Source organism: Ruditapes philippinarum, unplaced genomic scaffold (genome assembly GCF_026571515.1).
Source record: "Ruditapes philippinarum isolate M1 unplaced genomic scaffold, ASM2657151v2 ctg1579_1_1_1_1, whole genome shotgun sequence".
NCBI lineage: Eukaryota > Metazoa > Mollusca > Bivalvia > Venerida > Veneridae > Ruditapes > Ruditapes philippinarum.
The window spans coordinates 70,651-93,120 of NW_026864882.1; the positions used below are offsets into that span (position 1 = coordinate 70,651).

Sequence of the window (22,470 nt, forward strand, 5' to 3'; positions counted from 1 at the left end):
TAAAATAGATGACATGAAAAAGGCAAAGCCTTAAAGTGAGCTCGATTTACTTTTACCGTGAAATAGTATAAATTAATCGTTCATTTTCATTTTACATTTTCCGTTTAAAAACTGTCATTCGGATTTTTATACTCTGCTCCAGTTTATTATGATTCCCTTACCCAGTATGGTTCCCATAGAAGTGCGCAGAGACCAATCAACGCATCCGTTTTCAATTAGAATTCCTCGGCACTTGTCGTTATATTGTAATTCGGAAAGTTGCGATGCGTCAATTCAGTACTTCCGACGAACATCACTTTAAGCAGGAACTCGCGTTACCGTAAAGATTGCTATGCGAGCAACATCGAGCTCGCATATAGCCGGAACTCGAGAAATGTGAGGGTTTTCCATCTTATCCTGATGTACGCAGTTTTACTTTCATTAAGAGATATAAATGCATTGCGCATTACGGGACAGAGATTGTTCTTATCATGGTATGATTTTTATACAGCTTTAGACAGCATGCCATGTTTTATATAACAGGTTCCTTAGCAGACATTGTTCTCATCGTAGTAAGTTTTATTTAAATATTTCCATGGCAGACAGTGTTTCCATCATGATATGTTTTTTCATAAACAAGTACTTGGTCAGTATAGTATAGGCTCCGTGGCAGACATTTTTGAATTAAGACAGGTTCTAGGGCAGATATTTATACAGTATGTAGTAGTTTATATTATGTTTTATTAAGTTTGATTCAGGCAGATTACGGTTCAAGTATTGTTCTTATCATTTAATGGTTTATTTAGACAGGCACAGGGGCAGACGTTGTTCTAAAGACAACAGATCGTTTTGTGGAGAAGATCTTGACATCATCCAAAAATGTCACTGCTGAGATATCAAAGTCAAATTTATGTACGCCTCTGTTTTTAAAATTAGAAATTAATTGATTTTCAAACTTTAAGTAACTTCACAAAGAAGTATTGTGTAGAAATGATTTTCTGGTAACACTACCTTTCTTAATTGCTAGAATTAATGTTTCCGAGATATTAAACTTCCTCTTTTTAGCTCACCTGAGCTTGCTCAGGGTGAGCTTTTAGGATCGTTGAATGTCCGTCGTACGTCCATACGCTAGCGGTCACATTTTTGCCTCAATCATCATCAAACTTGGTCAGGATGCTTGTCTAGATGATAGTTCAGATGAGTTCGAACATGGGTCATCTCGGATAAAAAACAAGGTCACCATAGCTAAAAATAGAAAAACCTTTTTAACATTCTAGTGGTCACAGTTTTAAATCAATTGTCATCGAACTTGGTCAGGATGCTTGTCTAGGTTATTCCTGGGACAGGTTTGAACATGGGTCATCTCTGATGAAAAACTAGGTCACAGAGGCTGTAATAGACAAATCGTGTTAACACTCTAGTGGTTACTGTTTTGATGTAAATATCTTGAATATTGGTCTGAAAGTTTGTTTTATTGATATCTAAGTCAAGTTTGAACATGGGTCATCTCGGATGAAATACTAGGTCACAGGAGCTAAAAATAGAAAAACCTTATTAACACTCTAGTGGTCACATTTTTCACTCAATTATTATCAAACTTGGTCAGGATGCTTTTCTAGGTAATTGCTCGGATAAGTTTGAACATGGGTCATCTCGAGCTAAAAATAGAAAAATCTTGTTAACACTCTAGTGGCTACTGTTTTGATTCAAATATCCTGGAAATTGGTCTGAAAATTTATTCTGATGATTTCTAGATCAAGATCGAATAAGGGTCACCTGGGGTCAAACACTAGGTCACACTGCTCAAATAGGGATAATCCTTGTAAGCACTGTAGTGGTCACATTTTTGACTTACCTGTCATGAAACTTGGTCAGAATGCTTGTCTAAGTAATTGTTTAGATGAGTTCTATGGGTCAGGTGAGCGATCTAGGGCCATTATGGCTCCCTTGTTATATTATGTTGCAGATTTAAAGATGGCGTCTGTACAATCATGTAACGAAGCTCTGAATTTCCCTGAACATGGAAAAGAAAGTGTCGCAGAGTGGGCTAGATCAAGGAAAGATGGGCTCGTGATTAACTGTGACAGTATATATCGATTAATAACATGTATAAAAATATGATTTTAAAATAACGATGGCAAAGAAAGTAAAGGTTTCGAATGTTAAACATAATAATATTAAAAGTGTAGATTGTTAACAAGTAAAAGCTTTTATAAAGGTTGTATGAGTAGAATATTCGCCAATTTTATGGAAATCCTTGATATCTTGAAATATTTGGTGGTTTTTTTTTCACGATAATACGTGAAAATAAAGATCGTTAAACATTGTCCGCAATTTTCTGTCAATTTGAATATTTGCAACAAGACGCCTTGTCAGGGAGGGGGGACATCACACATATATACATCCACACGTGACAAGAGGTCGTATAAAGTTCGCTTTCAACACATTGAAAAAGACTTGCAGATATAAAATAACTTTTTTTCAGTCGCCTTTCTTTAAATCATAATAATTATTATTTTCTAATAACTTTATTTTTTCTCACTAGCACTACTACTTTTTTTAATCGGAAAATATATCAATACGCTATATGATTCTTATATTTAATGAGAAGTGCATTTAATGTTGAAATTTTGCAGGCACCGCCGAATCCTTTAGTGGAATTATGTACAGAAATTTATCACTGATAATACCATCCTCAGCTAACAAGACTAACATCACTATGTAAGTTAAAGGTTTTCTTTAAATGTATCATACTTAGTCTAGTAGATTGATTAAACATTTACGTCATAATGTTAATACCGTACTGCTTTTAATCATTGTACTGAGTTTGTTTTATAAATATCTATTTGAATTATGCTTGTTTAAGTCATATTTTAAAATGCATATGCTTGATACCTTAAATAAATTCATTGCTTTTATTTTTATTGTTACATCAGGTCCGATGATCTTCAGCTGAATGCTCCAGTAATATCATTTACATTCTATCCCAACATTAAGCGACAACTTGTCAGCCCAGTGGAAATTCAATTTCAGTTGTATAACGTAAGTCACTTTTTCACAAATGTTCAAAATTGTTCAATACCATGCAATTTTATATAGTTACATGGAAGGGCATTATAATAGAGAAAAACAGAATCCCTAAAGAAAGCCCAACACGACTCGGTTTGATTGAGCCTGTCCATGGACGGTACTGGAAAGTAAGTGCAAGTTACCTGCCGCGCCCTTTAGCATCGGCTAAGGCAGAATTCATCATTTAAACACCAAAATTGTGAAATTTGGAACATACTCAGATGTATTCATACGGCGGTTATGATAGAACCTTTAAAGTGACACAGTAGTGCCTTTCCATGACAATCGGCGTATGGTTCCCAAGTAAAAGAATGCGTGCATTTATTGAATATATGTAACTAATATTTCTGAAACATAATTCACTTTGGTTAATTCTTCATGAAACAACCGGTATACCGTTAAGTTATAAGGCTATCGCAAGAGGTTCCAGATTTGTTTTTATCATATATATAATTTATTTGGTTCCTGATATGGTTCATTAACAGCTTTGGCAGGCAGTAGCTTGGAATAGTTCTCGAAAACGTTATATTTTTGTAATATTTTCATAATATAATTATGTATTTGTAAATGTTTTTTTATAGGATTTTGTGGAGATTAAAGAATAATAGATAACTTTTCCTAAAACAAAATTGTTCCTTATATTCAGAATTCGTTGGATAATGCGAGGTGTTCTTTTTGGAAGGAGTCAAAAAGGTAAATATAATATTAATGCAAAAGAGCTAAAACTGTCGCCGATCAACATTTATCTTTGGGACTATATTTCGGATGGGGCGTCTTTCGATCACCAGTTCAACATCTATTTCATGATTAAAAATGTGCAATCGATATTTATCTGATTAACAAGTGTTTTTATCTACTTAAAATTAAAATGACGAATCATTATTTACTTTAAAAACAACGAGATAAATACCTGCTATTAATCTATCTAATAACATGAAATATAATATTATAGTACATGTAGTTATGATTTGATAATTAATGTTAATGTTGATATTAAGTTGTAAAACAATGGTTTATGACCGTATAGCAGTTTAGCTTTATAGCCACAAGCGGGGTTTCAGAAAAATATTTTTACACGTAAATACTGCGTAAATTAATTCATGTAGCATATAGGACATGTTTTATAGACTGCATAATATGCTAGCACGCATGGATGTTAGTCACAGGGAAACAATACGTGGTCCGCGATATGCTAACGTGCGCATTTATAAGTTATACATATCTCTATGTAACAGTATTTGTTCAATTGCTGTTTTGGGGTAATCCATAAATTGGCAAGTAAAAATACTGCGTATGTTTCGACGTAAAAAACATAATATAATAAATGTTTCTTGTTTGTGAAGCGAAATGTCACAAGGTTACTGGTCTGATGAGGGATGTCGACTGAAAAAATATGACAAGGAAGAAGAAGTTGTTGTGTGCGTTTGCGACCATCTTACTAATTTTGCTGTGCTTATGAGTCCATCCAAACACCAGGTATGTAGGTATTTTAATACTATTCATTTTAGCATATATCATCGCTTTCATAAGTACGAATTAGGCATTAAACTTACAAGATTTTATATATGATTAAGTGACTAGCTTGAAATAAGACGTAGAATCTGAAAGTTTATAATAATTGGGTTACGTTCCACTTGTAACAGACTGTGAAGAGATTTGCACCTAAAGTAATATAATGAGTTCAAATTGAAGATATAAATTTCCAAAATGATAACAAATATATATTAATTATTTGAAACATCTGTGGATGGCAAATAAAAAAATATAAAAAAATTAGTCACTACTTGCATTTATTTAACAGACGCCCAAAATTAAATTGATTTTCAGACCAAATGTTTTCTCAAGTAAGCTACTGTTATATAGCAAGGTTGTAACTATTTAGGAAACCCGATTTTTGGTCAATTATGCGCACAAGGGACTGGCTCTTTCGGTTTATCTAGAATGTGCTAAAATGACAATAATAGTGTTACTGTGCCTTAAAGTGCCACAAAAAGATACAATTCACTTGACATGCATTTGATACTTGATCAGGGCGTGAATTAATGAATTCTCATTAAAAAATTAGTACTTGACAATTACATGTATATCTAAGCTCTGCTGAAACTTGTTTACAAGTCTTTGTGCAAATATGGTCTCGAGTAAGGTAGTTTTTACAACAAAAAGTATTTCTGACACATATCATATTAACTACAAAAAAATCTGGCCTGTCGATTTCATATTAACACATAAAAGCTTAAACACATTCGTAGTATGGATATTTAAATTGTATAGGCACACTCCAAACAATTCTAAAACAATTTTACAAACACTTTACATAAGTACTCTATATTTTCAGATTGAGGAGGAACATAAGGAGGCACTGTCAGTCATTTCCATGATAGGATGTATAGTTTCCATGATATGTCTAGTACTTAATGTAGCTATCCACGCATTCTTCTGGAGGTTTGCAATTATTATTTGTTATTAGAGAAAAAAGAACAATTAAAACGACTGAAACAAAAATGAGAGAAAACGAATAACCCCAAAACAAAGAAATAAAGAAAATAAACAATTACAAAAGTTATAAATAATAAGCCCTTGAAACAGCGAAATATCACAATGAAAAACAGCAAACTGAAATAAAATACCACGCACAAAACACCACCACGACAACTTTAACAGCCGCATGATCAACAGCAGATACAACAGCAACAAACAACAAACACAAACCTTAACAAACAAGAACAAACTTATACAAAACTATGAAACAAAACAACCAGGAAACCAACAACATCAACAATAACAGCAAAAAAAAAACAAAAACAAAAAAACAACAACAACAAAGAAACACCAAAATTTTTTACAGTTTTGGTACATATGAAATAAAGCAACATAACACACCTTTCCTACTACATTCTTGTATTAAACTTGTCCGTTTTCAGATTTTGAACTGTTTGTATACAGAGAGTCCCATTATCTGGAACTTTGCATTTTAAGTTATTTAAAATTTATATTTGGATATTTGAAGAAAGTTATTCATACAGAATAGAGCATATGAAGAATGAACGTATCTGCAGAATAACGTGGGGAAATGCTAATTAATTTCGGTTCGTACAGTCTTAAAAAATGCTTAAATGTGGGTCCTTTTCTTACAAAGTGCTTATAAGTCCTTGAATTTGTTAATTCCCTTAAAGAGTGTTTGGATTCGCTGCAAAGGTACTTAAAAAAGAATGAATGACTTTGTGTTGGTAAAATCGATAGTTGGTTGTTGAAAATGGAAAAAAATAGCTTAGAAAGTGCTTGATTGGCATTTGGTGTCTGTATGAACCAGGGATTTATGCATAAATAGAAACAAAATATCATGATGATTCATCTCGTAACTGGTATATTCATACACCTAGACCTGTATTGATCTTAAATACATATTTGAAAATATGTTTGCAGGTTTATTAAATCGGTCCGGTACATCATTCATATGAATTTATCCTGTTGGTTAATTGTTGCTTATATCCTGTTTCTTGCTGGGATTAACAGAACAGAAAACAAGGTAATGCAATACAAGATTGATCCTCAAACGTTGCTTTCAACCATATGTTAATCTTAAAGCAGATCCATTCTAATTGGAAAATATATTTAAGAGTAAACGATTGTGAAGCGAGCAAAGGAAATCATTTACATATTGTAAACAACACTCACTATCCAAAAGATTACACAAATAAGCAAAACAGTCACTACTGAGTCATTCAAGCAGTTAAAATATGGTGAAATTCTGAAATCGCACATAATAATTATGTAAATAAACACTTGAATTTGGAATCTATAACTTTTCTTAACATAATATTTTCAAGGTTGATATCTTAAAATGTTTTTCTTTTACTATTCTAAAACGGGTTTCAGCAATAAGCTAATAAAATGTAGCAGCCATCTTCATAGCGCCTGGCAAGATGATAATTATTCTTTTCTGCTTGTGCTTTTGTGTGTGTAGGGAAAGGTGTCATATTCTAGTATGAAAACATCATTTTTGCTAGTTGGTTGGCGCTTTGGATAAAAGCATCAATTGTTTATTTTAACTAACATGCCTTTTAGAATATTGTCGAATTTTCTGTTAGAGAAATGACTTTCTTGATATTGACACTTTATTTGAATTTAATATGCTTTTCATCAATGTGTAGGGCGTTTGCATAGCAATGGCAGTACTTCTCCACCTGGTGTTTTTAATAGTTTTCTTCGGAATGCTGACGGAGGGATGTTACCTTTCATATACGGTTCTAAAACCACTTAGTACTATCAAACTAGGGATGCCACTAATGATATCGTCTTATGGTATATATGTATATGATAATCAGTTGATCTTTTACATTATATCTGTTAAATTCTAGTTAAACATTATATGTAAATATTAATAGAATGTAAATATTCATGAAATTCAATATAATAGTTAATAGTATCAGTAATATTTTTTGTCATTATTGTTTGATTTTGTATTGACATGACCTGGTGGTTGACCGCTGTGGTAGGGCTTGGGCCCACGCTTATAACCAGTAGGGTTATGTGATAAACATGCTAATTATGCATGTTTTGAGAGAATGTTTCAATATCATTCATTTTCAGTCCTCGCAGTAATTATTGTGGTGATATCTATGGGTGCAACACAGCTACAGGGATATGGCACCGAACAGGCGTAAGTTTCTATCATTTTATGTAACACTTTTTATACGACCCTTTGAAAAACGGGTCATATTATAGTTTTCTCCAATTGCGGGCGGTCTGGCGGGCAAGCGGTGTCCATTTTTTTCCGGAGCATATCTCCTACACCATGAATCTTTATAGAAATTTTCAGCATTATGAGGAGCTGTGCCAGGTCTCTAGGTCAAAGGTCAAGGTCTCACTTAGAAATCATTGAAAAACGCTTGTCTGGAGCAAACCTTCCACATGCAAAACGGGATTTCAATATAACGTAGCACAAATGTTTATCATTGTGCAGTGGGTGGAGTGTTGCGTGCAAAATTTAGGTACTTGCAGCCAAGGTCAACACATAGGGGTTAAAGTTCAGATAAATATATGACAATGTGTATTCGGACCATTTAGTCATCATTTTTTGAAACACAAATGGTCATTATCATGACTAGTGGTGTTAAACATGTGATTAAGGTTAATATATGCTAGATCAAGGTCACTGAAGATGACAGTCAAAATAGAGATTTTGTTCAGAGCATATCTCATACACATATGGAGGGATTCTTATGAAACTTCATAGAAAAATGTTCAGCAGTGTCATGCGCATAAAATTTGTCTCTCGGGTAAAAGTTAAGGTCACATTTAGAGGTCATTGTAACATGTTTGTTTGGAGCAGAACTTTTACATTCATTGGATATTTTTTAATGTAACTTGGCACAAATGATCACCATTGTGAGGCTTATTGCGCACATAACCCAGGTCCCTGCTACCAAAGTCAAGGTTACATAGTGAGATCAAAACTTGTGTAAGGGGACCATTTAGTCATCATTAATATTGATCGATTGTAACACAAATGATAACTATCATGACTACTAGTGTGACATATGTAAATAGGTTAATATTTGCAAGGTCGAGGTCACTACAGATGATAAAATATCCGTATATTTTCCGGATATTGCACACAGCATATCTCCTATATGCCAATCTGACTAATGTTCAGATGTCTTAATTTCTTTTATGTAGATCTTATGACGACGGTATATGTTTTGCCTTCTTTTTAATTCGGATTACCTGAGAAAGCTATTTTTAGCCATGCAATCAAACCGATTTTGACATAGGCATTAGAAGAAGTATTACAATACCGTTATACGTGGAAGTTAAACATTGTTGATTTTTGTTAGAAAACGTTGGAAATAATTTTTAACAAGTAACTTGAAAAAATAGAGTCAATTTTTTATGAACAAGATTGCTTTGCCTGTTTACCTGTCGGCTATATAGACAATGCCATGTTTGTTCTCGAAATCGTGAATATTACCTATTCAGTATTGGTTTTCCCAGGGTTAAAATTAGAAACAACATCGCTTTCAAAATTTTGAAAGCTCGCCGATGATTGACTGTGTGAATAGTCACCAGAAATAATTCCGTATATAGTCATGCTCAGATCTTAAAGCGGAGTGTGATTTAGAGCTGATTTTAATCAGATTGTCCTATATGCATATCTAGGATGCCCACATCTCTGTCAATAGCTTTTGTGACGGGCGTATTTTTCGACTATGTTGCCATTGTTAAACGGTGATTTGCGTTTTTGCATTTGCTTTTCTGGTGGAAGTTAATATCATATTTTTTTGGGTTTTTTTTTGGAATTATATAATTGTTCTTATATAAATTTAGAAGTATTATTGCCCTCAACTAATAAGATTGCCACGCAAAAAAGGAGTTTTTGTACGATTCCACATATTGCAGAAGTGTCAACCTAAAAAGGTGCATTATTTACTTGAGTATGGTCCAAAACTCGTGAAAAACATACAAAGCAAAATCAATAAAAAGACTAAATTCATTTTGAATACAACCAGCACATTTTCCAACAATAGCTTTTAACGTTTTGCATGGTGCATATTTTGTTACTGTAATTTAAGTTTAACATTACCAACTTTTGTATCAGATTGACCTGACAAAATGTACCTATATACGATCTTTGTATCCCTTGAGTATGAATCAGATTGCCGATTGTTTTGATATAATTCTTTCTTCTTTGTATTATAGGCAAAAAGAAAAATACATTCCTAGTCGTCACAATATTAAACCCAAGAAAAAATGTAACCAATGTATAAGCATCTGAATATGACTTTTCTATCGTTATCTCGTTCTTGTTGACCCCCTCCCACCAAAAATAAAAATGAGCCAATCAACGAGCATGCTCTAGACAGACAGTGAGTGCGGGTAACTATGGTGGCTGATTTGTGCCATTCGTGTTTTCGCCCCGCGCCCCCGCAATTTTAATTTGTTAATTCTCGACTTTTCGCTTGGCGGTGTCGCGGGACGAAAACACGCTAATTAGCCGGGGTGCGGGGTGAAGTTTTATTTGTTAAACTTCGCCGCGCGCCCCCGCTTATTAGCGTGTTATCGCTGCGCGACCCCGCCATTTTAACTTATTAATTCTCGACTTTTCGCTTTGCGGGGTCGTGGGGGCTAAAACACGCTTATTAGCGGGGGCGCGGGGCGAAGTTGTATTTTATTAAACTTCGCCCCGCGCCCCAGCCGTTTTATTTCTTAATTCTCGCTCCGCGCCGTCGCGGGGCGAAGTTTTATTTATTAAACTTCGCCGCGTGCCCCTGCTAATAAGCGTGTTTTCGCTCCGCGACCCCGACATTTTAACTTGTTAATTCTCGACTTTTCGCTTGGCGGGGTCGCGGGACGAAAACACAAATGGCACAAATCAGCCACCATAGGTAACTAATACCTGCACTCCAGTTGATGCACTGTGCAGGTATTGGTATACGGTTTAACTCTGACACGTTGTCAATAGGCAAAGTGTCCAAACTATATTACAATTTTTTATATTATCTAACGTTTCCATGTAAATGATTATCATATTTCAAGTCATGTTCCAGATGCTGGTTATCGACGGAAACTGGATTGATATGGGCTTTTCTTGTTCCGGTTCTTGTTGTTATAGTGGTATGTACATTGTGTGACTGTATTATTGAACCATTGTACGCTCCTCACAGTGATAACCTTATAGTGATTACCTCCCTTTGCAGATTGTAATCACTGCTTTCACAGACAACACATGATGAAAGTTAAATGACGTAACGTCGAAATTCAAATGTAAATATCGGCGTTACATAGAAAAACTAACGTCATTTTTCTCTTTCTATTTAAGTTTTAACTATTTGTACCTACGTTCGTTATAGTTTATCAAAAAAGTCAAAAGTGTACTAAATAATGAAAAATAAATTCGGAAGCTAAAAAATATAAAATATCAAAATATTGATAAAAATGTTTGTGATGGCAGAGATCTCTGTACTGATAAGGGGAGATCACTGCGTAGGAGATTGGCTTTATTCTTGCAGCCTATAACTTCGTTCCTTTGTAACGTCTATTTTTATTGGACAATCATAACATTTTGACATTTGTTTGATGCTACGTTTTACAGGATGGATAATCACTCAAAGTTTGTCTTCGGTAACATTGGGTCAACGCAAATTGTGTAATTTTCGTTTTTAATATTGTCTTTTAATATTTGACTTATAAACAAATTATCATGAACCCTGATTTTAAGGAGTGCTAGTTGCATAAGGTAGTCATGGCGTTTAAATTATCTAGATACAACGCCGCTGTAAGTTACAATGAAGTAATCTCAATCAATCTATTCAGAATTAATAAATTTATTATTTATCTATAAATTTGTTAATTGTAATTTATTCATAAATTAATTAATTGATTGATTAATAAAGCTAAGGACAAATCGAAATTAATTTGTTATTTAATCAATTTATAACTAATTAATATATTACTTAATAATCTAAAACATGGTCTTGTTTTAAAAAAAATCATTTCAGATAAATTTTATAAGTGTTGTCTTAGTGATTCGGACAATGTGCGGCACTACAGCAATGTCGAAGAAATCAAACAAAGGACGGGCGAAGTATAACAGTTTCTTCCTTATGCCTTTTTGTAATTAAAGTGGCTTTTTGTAATTTAAAAATCAATTGCTTTTTCTGTAATGTTTTGGTTTTATTTTCTCTGTTCGTTTAATGGTTTACTTATTATGTATGCTTTGTGAAGGCCCTACGAAATTCCTTCTGCCTATAATAAGTATTTTGTGATTTCAATTTTAATATTTTTAATATATTTTTTTAAATGCACTGAATTGAAAGCGAGAAATAAATTCATACATACGAGGACTGTTCTAATAAGTCATGGATAACATCTTTTAAATACAAAATACTTAAAGGACTTCTATAACTAAATTTTACGATATTCAGAACGATTGTGTTAGCAAAAACCCAGCATGATATCATTTTATTTGAAGACACAGAATAAATGATAACACTTCCTGATAAGGCAATGTGCCTCACGCTTCAACGTCATTGAGATATACCGATATTATCACACTCAATTGTAAACAGTTTAAAATTTCTCAGATACTGAGAGCTGTTTGATTTATGTTTTCATTGTTATGGTTTCCAATTCTCTCCACTGTTTATGATCGCTTGACTACGGGCATCCCATATTTGAATATTGTTACGCCACCTGTTAAACATTTCTTATGACATTTGTAAAATGAATAAATATTTATATTGACAAACATTCACTTATAAAGATAAGTTGGCTTTGGCGAATTTAGATGATAAATTAGATTAATTGGAAACATTCTATGTGAGCTTGTTTTGTGTTATGTTTTGGGAGACAAAATGATTGGACCCAGAACTTCCATCAGTTTATGTAATTGCTTGTATGTATGATGACTTATATTAATATAACACCATATATCATATAATTTTAGAGCAGCATTACGTTGCATATTGGTGCTCATGCCGGTGATGGGTCTGACTTGGGGATTTGGAGTGTTATCTTTGAATAGTGACACAGTCGCTTTCCAGTACATATTCGCTATTCTTAATAGTTTTCAGGTATTCAACAATCGATTTAAAACCATGTGATATATTTAATTAAAATGCAACATACAAATGTAAATAAGGAACAAAGGAGCTCCATTGATTTACTTTTTACCTAAGTAATTCATGAAAAGGGCTTGTTTGTAATATAATTTGGAACGGTCAATGTCAAATTGTAAAAAAAACCTGATCTACATACAGTAAAGGGACAGAATATGTAGTCTGTCCAGGCTCTAACTGGTAACAAACGCTTATCACCTTTGTTTCATAATGTAAAGAGGTGCGCCGTTTATTTAGATTATTGCCTGTTAGCCTCCGGATCATAGATTAAAACTTACCACAATCAGAACCTATGGCAATGTTGCCTTAAAAGCTCTTTTGAAGTAAATTGTTTCTAAGAAAATAGTCTGAAATAAGGAACATACTTTTACAAAAATTTAACTTGATTTTGCTATATTTATTTCATGTATTAAATGCACAAATACAACCTGACAGAAAGACGATTAATGTGTATGAATGTGATCTAGTCGTAATGGCATGTCATTTTTGTTACATGTGATTAAACGAAAAGCTTTGTAATTAATGGCCATTTGAACTAAACTGTGTTTGTGCGCCGTACTAGCCAACAAAACAATCACACACTAATAAACCATTATTTAAACTGTATGTGCGTCATAGACGCTCTTCATGTGTTATTAGGAATGTGTGATCAGATATCAATGTGTATTTTATAAATATGTAATTGTTAATTTATATTTCGTACTGTTTTCTGAGCACCGTATTATATACACAAGGTATTCTAATGTTTGCGTTTAATGATATGACGATATTACAATTATGAACATATGGAGATTTTACATTATCTGTATACAGGGACTACTGATCTTCATATGTCACTGCGTGATGGACAAAAAGGTAACCGTTTTTATCCTTTTGCCAATATTCTCATACTTATGATTGGTTTAAAAGTCCTTATATAAATATATCATTTTGGTTACATTTAGTTTTGAAAACGTGAGAAACATTGAACACTTAATGATCTTAATCACTTTATATATTTAAACCGTTGTAATTCATCAAATGTGTAGCACAATGACTGCGCCAATTAACAAGTATACTGAAACTGATCAAACAAAACGATTCCCTCGTCATTTGCTCCTTTCATTTTAGCTCATATATTAACGATTTGTTTTTAATGCTATCGCTGTTATATTCTTGCATATCAGACAGGATTATCTACCGTTAACACCGGTGCTAGAAAATCCTGTCTTACATCCCCCATGTAAGACAAGTCGCGTGCTTTAAATGGCGTCATTGTCGAGCGTCTTTTATGAATGAATTGCGTTCTGACGATGACGTCATTTTACCGTTATGAATGAAGTTGTAAGTTCATAATAAGAAAAAGTGCGTAATGAGAATATAAGTTTTCGCAATTTCTGTTCCGAAATAATTAATTGTAATATGCAAGAAAAAGAATCAAACACTATCCGTCGGTGTAGGGAATATCTAGCTCTCGGGTAACTGTTTAGCGGAAACTCGGCAGAACCTTGTTACCGCTGTAAACAGTTACCCTCAAGCTAGATATTCCGGTCTGTACCGACAGCCGGTGTAAGATTCTTATAATTTCTCTCGGTTTCACAGAGCGACTGACCGCATTTATCTTCGCACTGCCGCAAAATAATTAAAATGCTAATGATCACAACATTTATTATTATCAATAAAAATCAGATTTTAAAATCCCTTAAATTATAAATCCTAAATAAAAATGTGGACAGCATAGTTTTTTTTTGTGGAGTCCAAAAGCAAATGTTACTTTGTTTTGTTGATAACAATAAAACAGCAACATAATACGACTTTTTCAATTGCAGATAAAAGATGCATTTTCAAAACAGAGATACAAATGGCTTCAGTCTACGCAAAGTTTCGGCGTTTCTGAAGGAAAGAGAAGCGTAATTATTATACCTTTTATATTTTAAATAACATTTAGATAATGTTTCTGTTTTATTTATATTTTAACAAAGTGTCCCTTAAAGTCCATTTAAAAAGTGAATAATACTTTTTGTATAAAATTATTAAATTGATTGTTTATTAAAGAACACAATGATTCACTACAAGCACTGACATTCGCAGTCCGTACATGCAGTCTGACCAGTATCTATACTTATGTTAGCTCTATATGTTTTTTTTTGGGGGTACTGAAATCTCTAAACATTGAATCGATCAGACAAGAAAGTAACATTTATATTTGTATTTTAATAGGCCTAGCACCAGACTAAGTTTATTTTCCTTTTTCCTTTAAGAAAACACAAGACTCATCCGTCTTTTGAAAAACCAAGAAGAATTATTTCATCGATGGAGTATTTCAAAATATGATATCCCTGACATTCTGGCTATTCAAGGCTGGCGTAATTTTATAACAGCACCATGCCATTTAAAGCGTCTCGTGGATCATGATCAATCGATGACGTACATTGATGTGGTATTAGAATCGCCGATATTTCAGACTTCTGCATATTCATAAAAAAATTCAAACTATTGATATAGTATTCAACTGTAACTTTGTCCAGTCCAGCGTCTCCATATTCACAACTATTATTGTATCCAGCTATTGAGAATTTCAAATATCAGTTTATCGAAGGTCTTCATATGCATAGCTTTCATTGGATCCATCGATGTATATCTTATTTAAAGAAATATCGATCTGTCAGACATCTACGTATTCACAATTTTCAATGAGTATTCCAAACATTGATTTGTCGGACATCTACGTATTCACAATTTTCATTTTCAATGACTAGATCTATTTCAGACATTGATCTGTCGGACATCTACTTATTCACAACTTTCAATGAGTATTGTGAACATTGATCTGTACGACATCTTCTTATTTACAACTTTCAATGAGTATTGTGAACATTGATCTGTACGACATCTTCTTATTTACAACTTTCAATGAATATTACAAACATTGTTCTGTCGGACGACCGCATATTCTCAGCTTTACACAACATTTTGTGCACGTGATATCACAATTACGCTTGTTTTTGTATTCATTTTTTTAGATATTCACGGCAAATGAGTATTTTGTTTCTTAATATGTGGATTAAATGAAACTTTGCTCTTGCAACGATAAATATATACCCATAGCCGCTGTGATACATTTTGGATTTTAATCCCGATTTGCGAAAATTGTTATCTTGTTTATTGGTATCTTGATAGTTATTGCTTGTAACTTATAGTTTGTTGCTACAATAAGTGATAAAGATTATCTGTCGCATTTATAGTCAAGCTTCAAAACTATATACATGTATATGATTCACACTATTTGAAAAACCCGTTTTGTTCTCTTGCAAAGCCTTAATAATAGATGAACAGTACATAACAATGTGGTGGCAGTTGCAATGCAAAATGTTGTTGAATTTACTAATTTTGTGTATCACTTGAAAATTAGAATGTTTCTAGATTAATGACTGCGTACAGACAAAAAAATGTCCCGTTAACCAGGTAAAAAAATTAATCAAACAAGAAAAAAAGAATGAAAAAAAAAATTGAAACAAATGACCATTTGGTTTACTAATATCAATATATAATTTTATTATGTATTTGGTAATGATAACTGGTGCTAGGAGTCACTGCTATAATTCTACTACTATACAATAAGATTTCTTTGAAACTATATGAAGTTTTAAACTGTAAATTAAATTGAAAATTCTGTTTTGCATTAACAATGCATGGGTCTTTTGAGATTTTAGTTGCATTGCATTAATTCTGAATCATCCATCATATAATGATAATGTTAATACAAAATTTCAAATCACTTGCGTTTTTTGTTCTTTATGTAAATCATAGTTCATCATTGTTAAATTAAATATGACATATGACATGGACCGAGTGAAAAAAAGTTCACTTTATTCTAAAATATAAATGTCAAATTATAAAAAAAGCGAATGTTTCGCAAATATTTATACACTTTCAATAATTTTAGACGATACCAAACCTTTTTGATAATTTAGCTTTATGGTGAATGTTATTATGTAAAGATATCTTGTTCCCACTGAATTAACGTGAAAAGACAAAATACATCATAAATAATTTTATTCTTTGCAGATATCACTTACCTTATGTAAAGTAGAGAATTAGATATTGTTAAACAGATAAAATTGATATATGGTTAAAAAGAAGTTCTCGTGGACAAATAAACTAAACAAGAAACACGCAAATAACACTTTTGATAAAAGGAAATATATTTGGAGAAACAACATCATACTAAATTTGCTAAAGGAAATTCTTCCTGATGTTCATTTGAATTTGAGTATAAACAAAGAAAGTACAGAAGGTACCCGTAAACGCCATTGATCTGCATCTGAATTTTTTATATTGTAAGCTTTCAACGCGATTTTGTGACACTGATGATTATCACTGTGACAAGCATTGAAACATAAGCAACGCCTGTGAAAAATTGCATGCACTTACCGAATCATGTTAAAACGGATTTATGGTAGTTTAAAGATCATATTGTCTCTATTCAGATTCACTGTCAAATGCTTAGATGAGGGTTTCAATGCCATACATGTTTAGACTCGATATCACATGATTTTAATGTTTTAGATGGATAACTTCTATTCTTTTTTACCATCTGGAGTAAGGTTACCTATTCTATTTAACAATTTCGGAAATATCTTTAGCGTTTAATTCATTGTCAACAGTCATTATAACTCAAAGGTCAGTTTTATAAACTTCCCTTCGTAAATTCTAACTTACCCATACCAAGACATTGCTATGGAACAACAGGCTTTGACAAATATGATATCATTATTAATTGTGAAGCTTGAGCATTAGTTGAGATATTTCTTGTCATTTTAAAGCAGATATGGACATTGTAATTGAGTTCATGTATTTTAATATACATTTTATTGTATTTAATATGACATTCAAATGTTAAAAGACGGGACTAATTATCGACCTCAAAATTCAGTTAAAAATGCAGGCTAATATATAGTATGATTTTTTTTCTAAAAGTCAAAACATTTATAATTTGAAATTGATACTGAGGCAAACTTGAGAAAAGTAAATGTATATTCACTAAAAAAGAGGTGCATATAGGACTATTTAGAAAGATCAAGACGAAAACATGTTCAACAGACTTCAACATTTGTATTAGAAAAGTGTTGGTGCTAGAAGCCCTATAGTTGTTGTACTTTCCATCCTCTTGATATACAGACTCAATCAACCCGAGTCTGCAATATCCATGTAATTTAGTTGTGATTAATGCTTCCGAGGGATCACCTTTTCTCCAGAAATTTGATATTCATACAGATATTCTAAACTCATATGAGTTTTATTTCTAATAAAGGTCTCAATAATAAAGCATAATTTACCGCTTTAAACGACCACTATTTTAGATTGTAAAAGCCAAATGCTTTAAGGTATGCTTTGCAATAAAATACTGATTTTCATTTTGTAACGATACACATCACTGTACTTGTAATTTTTGGAATTAAAGACCCAATTAGTCTAAAACGATAGTGTTTTTATTTCTCAGCAGTTTTTTTTTGTGTCCTCTTACAAATTTTGAAAAATAAACAGCAACTTATTGTCCATATATTTTTAGCTGAACCATCATTTGCTCTTTTGGTAATTAGTACGTTTAAAGTTTTTGTAAGTAAATCAATATTTTGTTTACATTTTGCTACATGTATGACAAATAATGTCACAATTTCGACTTTAACTTCCGTTGGTAAGCATCTAAATATGGTTTAAAACCATCAAAAACGTTATTGAACACATGTTTGCCTCTTCCAAAACAAATGACATTCCCTTCTGACGCTTATGTCTAATGGTCCCTAAATATGTCCAAGCATATAGGTGAAATCAGGAAAGTAAAATGTCTACAATATCACAATAACTTAAAAACTATAATGCTGTATGAATGAAACAACCAAACCTACGACATCTTCAATTTTGCGCTTTTCAGCATTCATTAGAGATACTTTTAAAAAAATCATAAAAGAACAAAAAAAAAAATCATTTTCAAAAGAGGTAAACGTGAAATAACGAACACATTAAAGAAATACTAGTATATGGTCTATGTACACCATCAAGTGTAAATAGTTAAGGGAAAACAATGATAGTAAAAATTAAGGATACTCAATCGTTTAACAGACGACAATTTCCTAACAAACAAAGGGACATAATATCAAGAGGGAAACGCAGAGTGTGGTAAACGCCGTATCTTATAGTTAGCTCCCTTCTATAAAACAATATATAGAACAAACCTGCTTATTAAAATCTCTCCAAAGGTGCCGAAAAAAGATATTTCAAAAAGAAGACGTATAGACGTATTTATATTACTAGATATATTCTATGAATTTTCAAACGATATATAAATAATACTCAAAGATATTTCACTGTCGTCAACTATAATATGCGATTTAATTCTTTTATGAGACTAAAATAAAATTTAATCGAAATTATGCTATTTGAAATCCATAATAAAATAAAATGTATGATTGTTTTACGAAATAAATGACCAACTTAATGGTTTCTTACGTTGCAATAGAAAACACCTAACAAGTGGCAAAATGTACTGATAATAAATGATATGAAAATTGTCAAAAGACAACAAGATCAGATTTTAACTTTAAGATGTTACCTGAAGTTTGTCAATATATACCGATGTAGTAAGGTTCGTATTGTTTTTGGTCATATGACGACTTTCCAGCTCTACTGGTGGTGGAAGACCCCAGGTGCGTCTGTGCGTTACGGGCACGAAGAACCACCGATTTTCCGGTAGCTAACTGGATAACTTTCTCACATGAAATAATCGAAGACGCTTGCGTAGCTCGAACCTACAGCGGTGAGAGGCAAGTGGTTTGAAACCAAGGACATTAACCGCTTGGCCAAAAACGCAAATGAAATCAATGGAATATGTTTGAAAGAAAAAGAAAACATTTCATTTATCTTGCCTCTGAAAAAAATAACATCTGGAGCGCAAAGCTCAGGTTATCATTTTCAGATTATTAGCCTTCTACAAATATATAGATTCATATGACGGCAATTAATCAAACTGATTCGCGTTTTTAATCGTAAGATATTTGTAGACCTTATTCTTTGAAGTTGTCACTCGAGCTTTTAATGCAATTACATGTTTTTCAATTCAATCATTCAAAACAATGTAATTATTGGAATCGTCATACACAAGTTTTCCCGACGTTTCCTCAATGCTTCACTGATTTATTATTACATATATATTTCTTATATATTTTAAACGAATTTGTTTATTTTTCGGATTTAAGTAGTGACAGAACGTCATCAAAAATATGACAAGTCAACAAAGAAACTAACCGTTTAACAAACTAAAATATTTTTCCAAGATCTAATCGATGTTTTATGGGAAACAGCAAAGCAATTAAACACTGGAAAATTGCCTAACATTCCATGCCTTGCAAGTTATCAACCACATCTTTTCAGTATTTTAAATCATTTTTTTTCTTCTTTTTAAAACAGATCAGTGTCTTGCCTCTCGGAAATAAATAATCTTAATGTCAGAAAAACTAATATTTTGGCACCGACTTGTCTACTCTTGTGTCTCCAGTTGTTGAAACTATAAGATAATTAATTGTTCTTGAAATAATTATGTTTTGAGGACCGAATGTTTTATAAATGGTCAATTATCACATTGATTGAATTATGATTATCTTTTTCATTTATTTTTTTTATGTTGAAATACAGTAAGAAATTACAAATCTTTTAACAACAGTAATATGTGCACGATAAACAAAAGAAATCTAGGTGATTCATAAATATTTAACGAAATTTGTCAATGTCTATAAAAGTGCAAACGGTAATAATTTCAAGATAACTTCTTGGAAAAAAAACTTAAACAAAAAGGAATTGTCATATTTGCAAAACAACTAACATTTGACTTTTTAGTACAGATGCATTTGTTCAATCTTCTGGATTAAATGTTATCAAATGTACAACAACAATAGCTACAATGAAATACAAAATTAATCCTCTCCCAAAATAAATTTAAAAAAAATTAAAAAATAAATAAATAAATAGAAAGAAAACAAGAAAAACAACATAAAAAAACAAAACAACGAATAAGTAAGAATTCAAAATTAAAGAAAAAGACAGAAACAAAAGAGAAGAAATCGACTGCTTTTACTAAGATAAGCCATATACTGAAAAATCTTCCAGCAACATATATACTACTCAATTTTTTGCTAAGCACTAAAAATTAATGTTTATATTATAACAAGTATAAAACAGGTTTCTTTCCAATTTTGGAAAATTCTGTTTCAGCAATATTTTGAGATAGTCCCCTGACATGAATTCGAGTTGACGTATCCGTTATAACTCGTCTAGGTATCATCCCAATAATTGCATGATTTTGATGGGATATACAATTACATGTCTTGTAAACGGCGACATTACCGGCTTATTGTCATTCAGTGCCTTACATTTCTTACATCTGTCACTTCTATACGGCGAATGCTAACATTAGGCGGCATTTGAGAGAAGCAGAGCTATAGACTGGTGAAGGGGTGGTGCAGTAGGGAGCCACTTTCCGCCAGGTTGCCCTCAAGGCCATGTATTATTTGTTAAATATTTAATTTTACATAAACACAACAGTACACTCCAAAACGTTTTTGACGTCAACGTCATAATAACGTACAATTTGATCTATGAAATTACGCAGTCAATTATCGTTACTGTCTCTCAAAGTAATGTCCATCACTAAATCTCTTAATATGCCACTTAAACACTAATGATCTTGAAATTATATTTGGTCTGTTCGCTTGGTGATTTTTTTCAGTTTTTGTAGGTGTCATTCCGAAATTATATTAAAACTTTATGATCGCGCGATTTCCTAATTTCTGTCCGTCATTTTCTCGTTGTAAACAATACCGGCGTTTGCCATTTCAAGTGATATCAACATTAAAAGCAATATAAAATCAATATTTGTTGACGCAATTAACTTTTCCTTTCAAAATGTGTTGATAATGTTCTACAAGGTATACGGATTAAATTTCATTACAATACACGTTGACATTTAAGAGATATTTAAAACAAAATCCACGAAATGTTAGATAACCCCTCTTACTTGCGGTTTTAATGAAATAATAAAAAATAATAAACTAGGTACACTGAAAACGAGTATATTTTAAAAAGGTACTTCTTGTTCAAATTAAATAAAGTTTTGAAAGGGTTATTTTCAGACGGAATATTCTCTGATAGTGGTTCATTTAATACAAAGAAATAGGTGTTTGGTAGATTTTAACAGGAAAGGTCCGATTGTTTATTGGTGTGGAGATGGGGGACTAATTGAAAACTGAACCTTCACTTAAATTAAACTTACGTGCAGACTTATACACAATGTCGACATCCGAACAATTATGCACTTTATATATGATAAAGCGGTTTTTAAATAAACGTTGTTTCAATACACATTTATTCAGTACGGAAGTAAAGTTAGCCCCACATTTTCTCATTGTTCGCAATTTAAAGACGTATATCTTAACTTAATATGAATAATCCTATACGTAGATGATTTGTCATTATCAACCAATTTCCTTTATTTCCTCTAGTGGGTCCAAGTAGTTTATCGTTTAATCAATATCCCCCAACTGCTTGACACAGGAAATGACAAATTAGGCAGAATTAATTTCAAGTGCTAAAATTGAAATAATTGTTTTCTATGTCTGTAATCACCTAAATACGATATATAATTTTTACACAAATTGCTAATTTGTTACAAATGTTAAGTTTCCTTTGCAAAATGAAATTCCATTTACAACATAATATCTAGTTTATGTTATTTACATACTGAAAAATGCTTCGTAGAAGTTTACAAACTATG

The 22,470-nt window shown here is 32.3% G+C and overlaps 1 protein-coding gene across 4 annotated transcripts in view; it reads left to right on the forward strand.

Annotated features, from left to right (window-relative positions):
- The window catches only part of LOC132727141 (adhesion G protein-coupled receptor L3-like), a 60,359-nt gene extending 43,937 nt beyond the window's left edge, over window positions 1-16,422 (forward strand). For 2 of the 4 annotated variants that reach the window (XM_060712553.1, XM_060712551.1), the window contains 16 exons: window positions 786-891; window positions 1,946-2,065; window positions 2,616-2,700; window positions 2,916-3,021; window positions 3,695-3,741; window positions 4,392-4,524; window positions 5,384-5,490; window positions 6,472-6,574; window positions 7,200-7,350; window positions 7,639-7,708; window positions 10,596-10,662; window positions 11,547-11,632; window positions 12,494-12,620; window positions 13,479-13,520; window positions 14,474-14,554; window positions 14,906-16,422. In XM_060712553.1, coding sequence (XP_060568536.1) covers window positions 786-891; window positions 1,946-2,065; window positions 2,616-2,700; window positions 2,916-3,021; window positions 3,695-3,741; window positions 4,392-4,524; window positions 5,384-5,490; window positions 6,472-6,574; window positions 7,200-7,350; window positions 7,639-7,708; window positions 10,596-10,662; window positions 11,547-11,632; window positions 12,494-12,620; window positions 13,479-13,520; window positions 14,474-14,554; window positions 14,906-14,932 — 1,458 coding nt within the window. In that variant the 3' untranslated portion in view covers window positions 14,933-16,422. Of the gene's footprint in view, window positions 1-785; window positions 892-1,945; window positions 2,066-2,615; window positions 2,701-2,915; window positions 3,022-3,694; window positions 3,742-4,391; window positions 4,525-5,383; window positions 5,491-6,471; window positions 6,575-7,199; window positions 7,351-7,638; window positions 7,709-10,595; window positions 10,663-11,546; window positions 11,633-12,493; window positions 12,621-13,478; window positions 13,521-14,473; window positions 14,555-14,905 lie in introns of those variants that run through there. The other 2 variants (XM_060712552.1, XM_060712554.1) reach the window with 2 other exon arrangements.
- The last annotated feature ends 6,048 nt before the right edge of the window (window positions 16,423-22,470 follow it).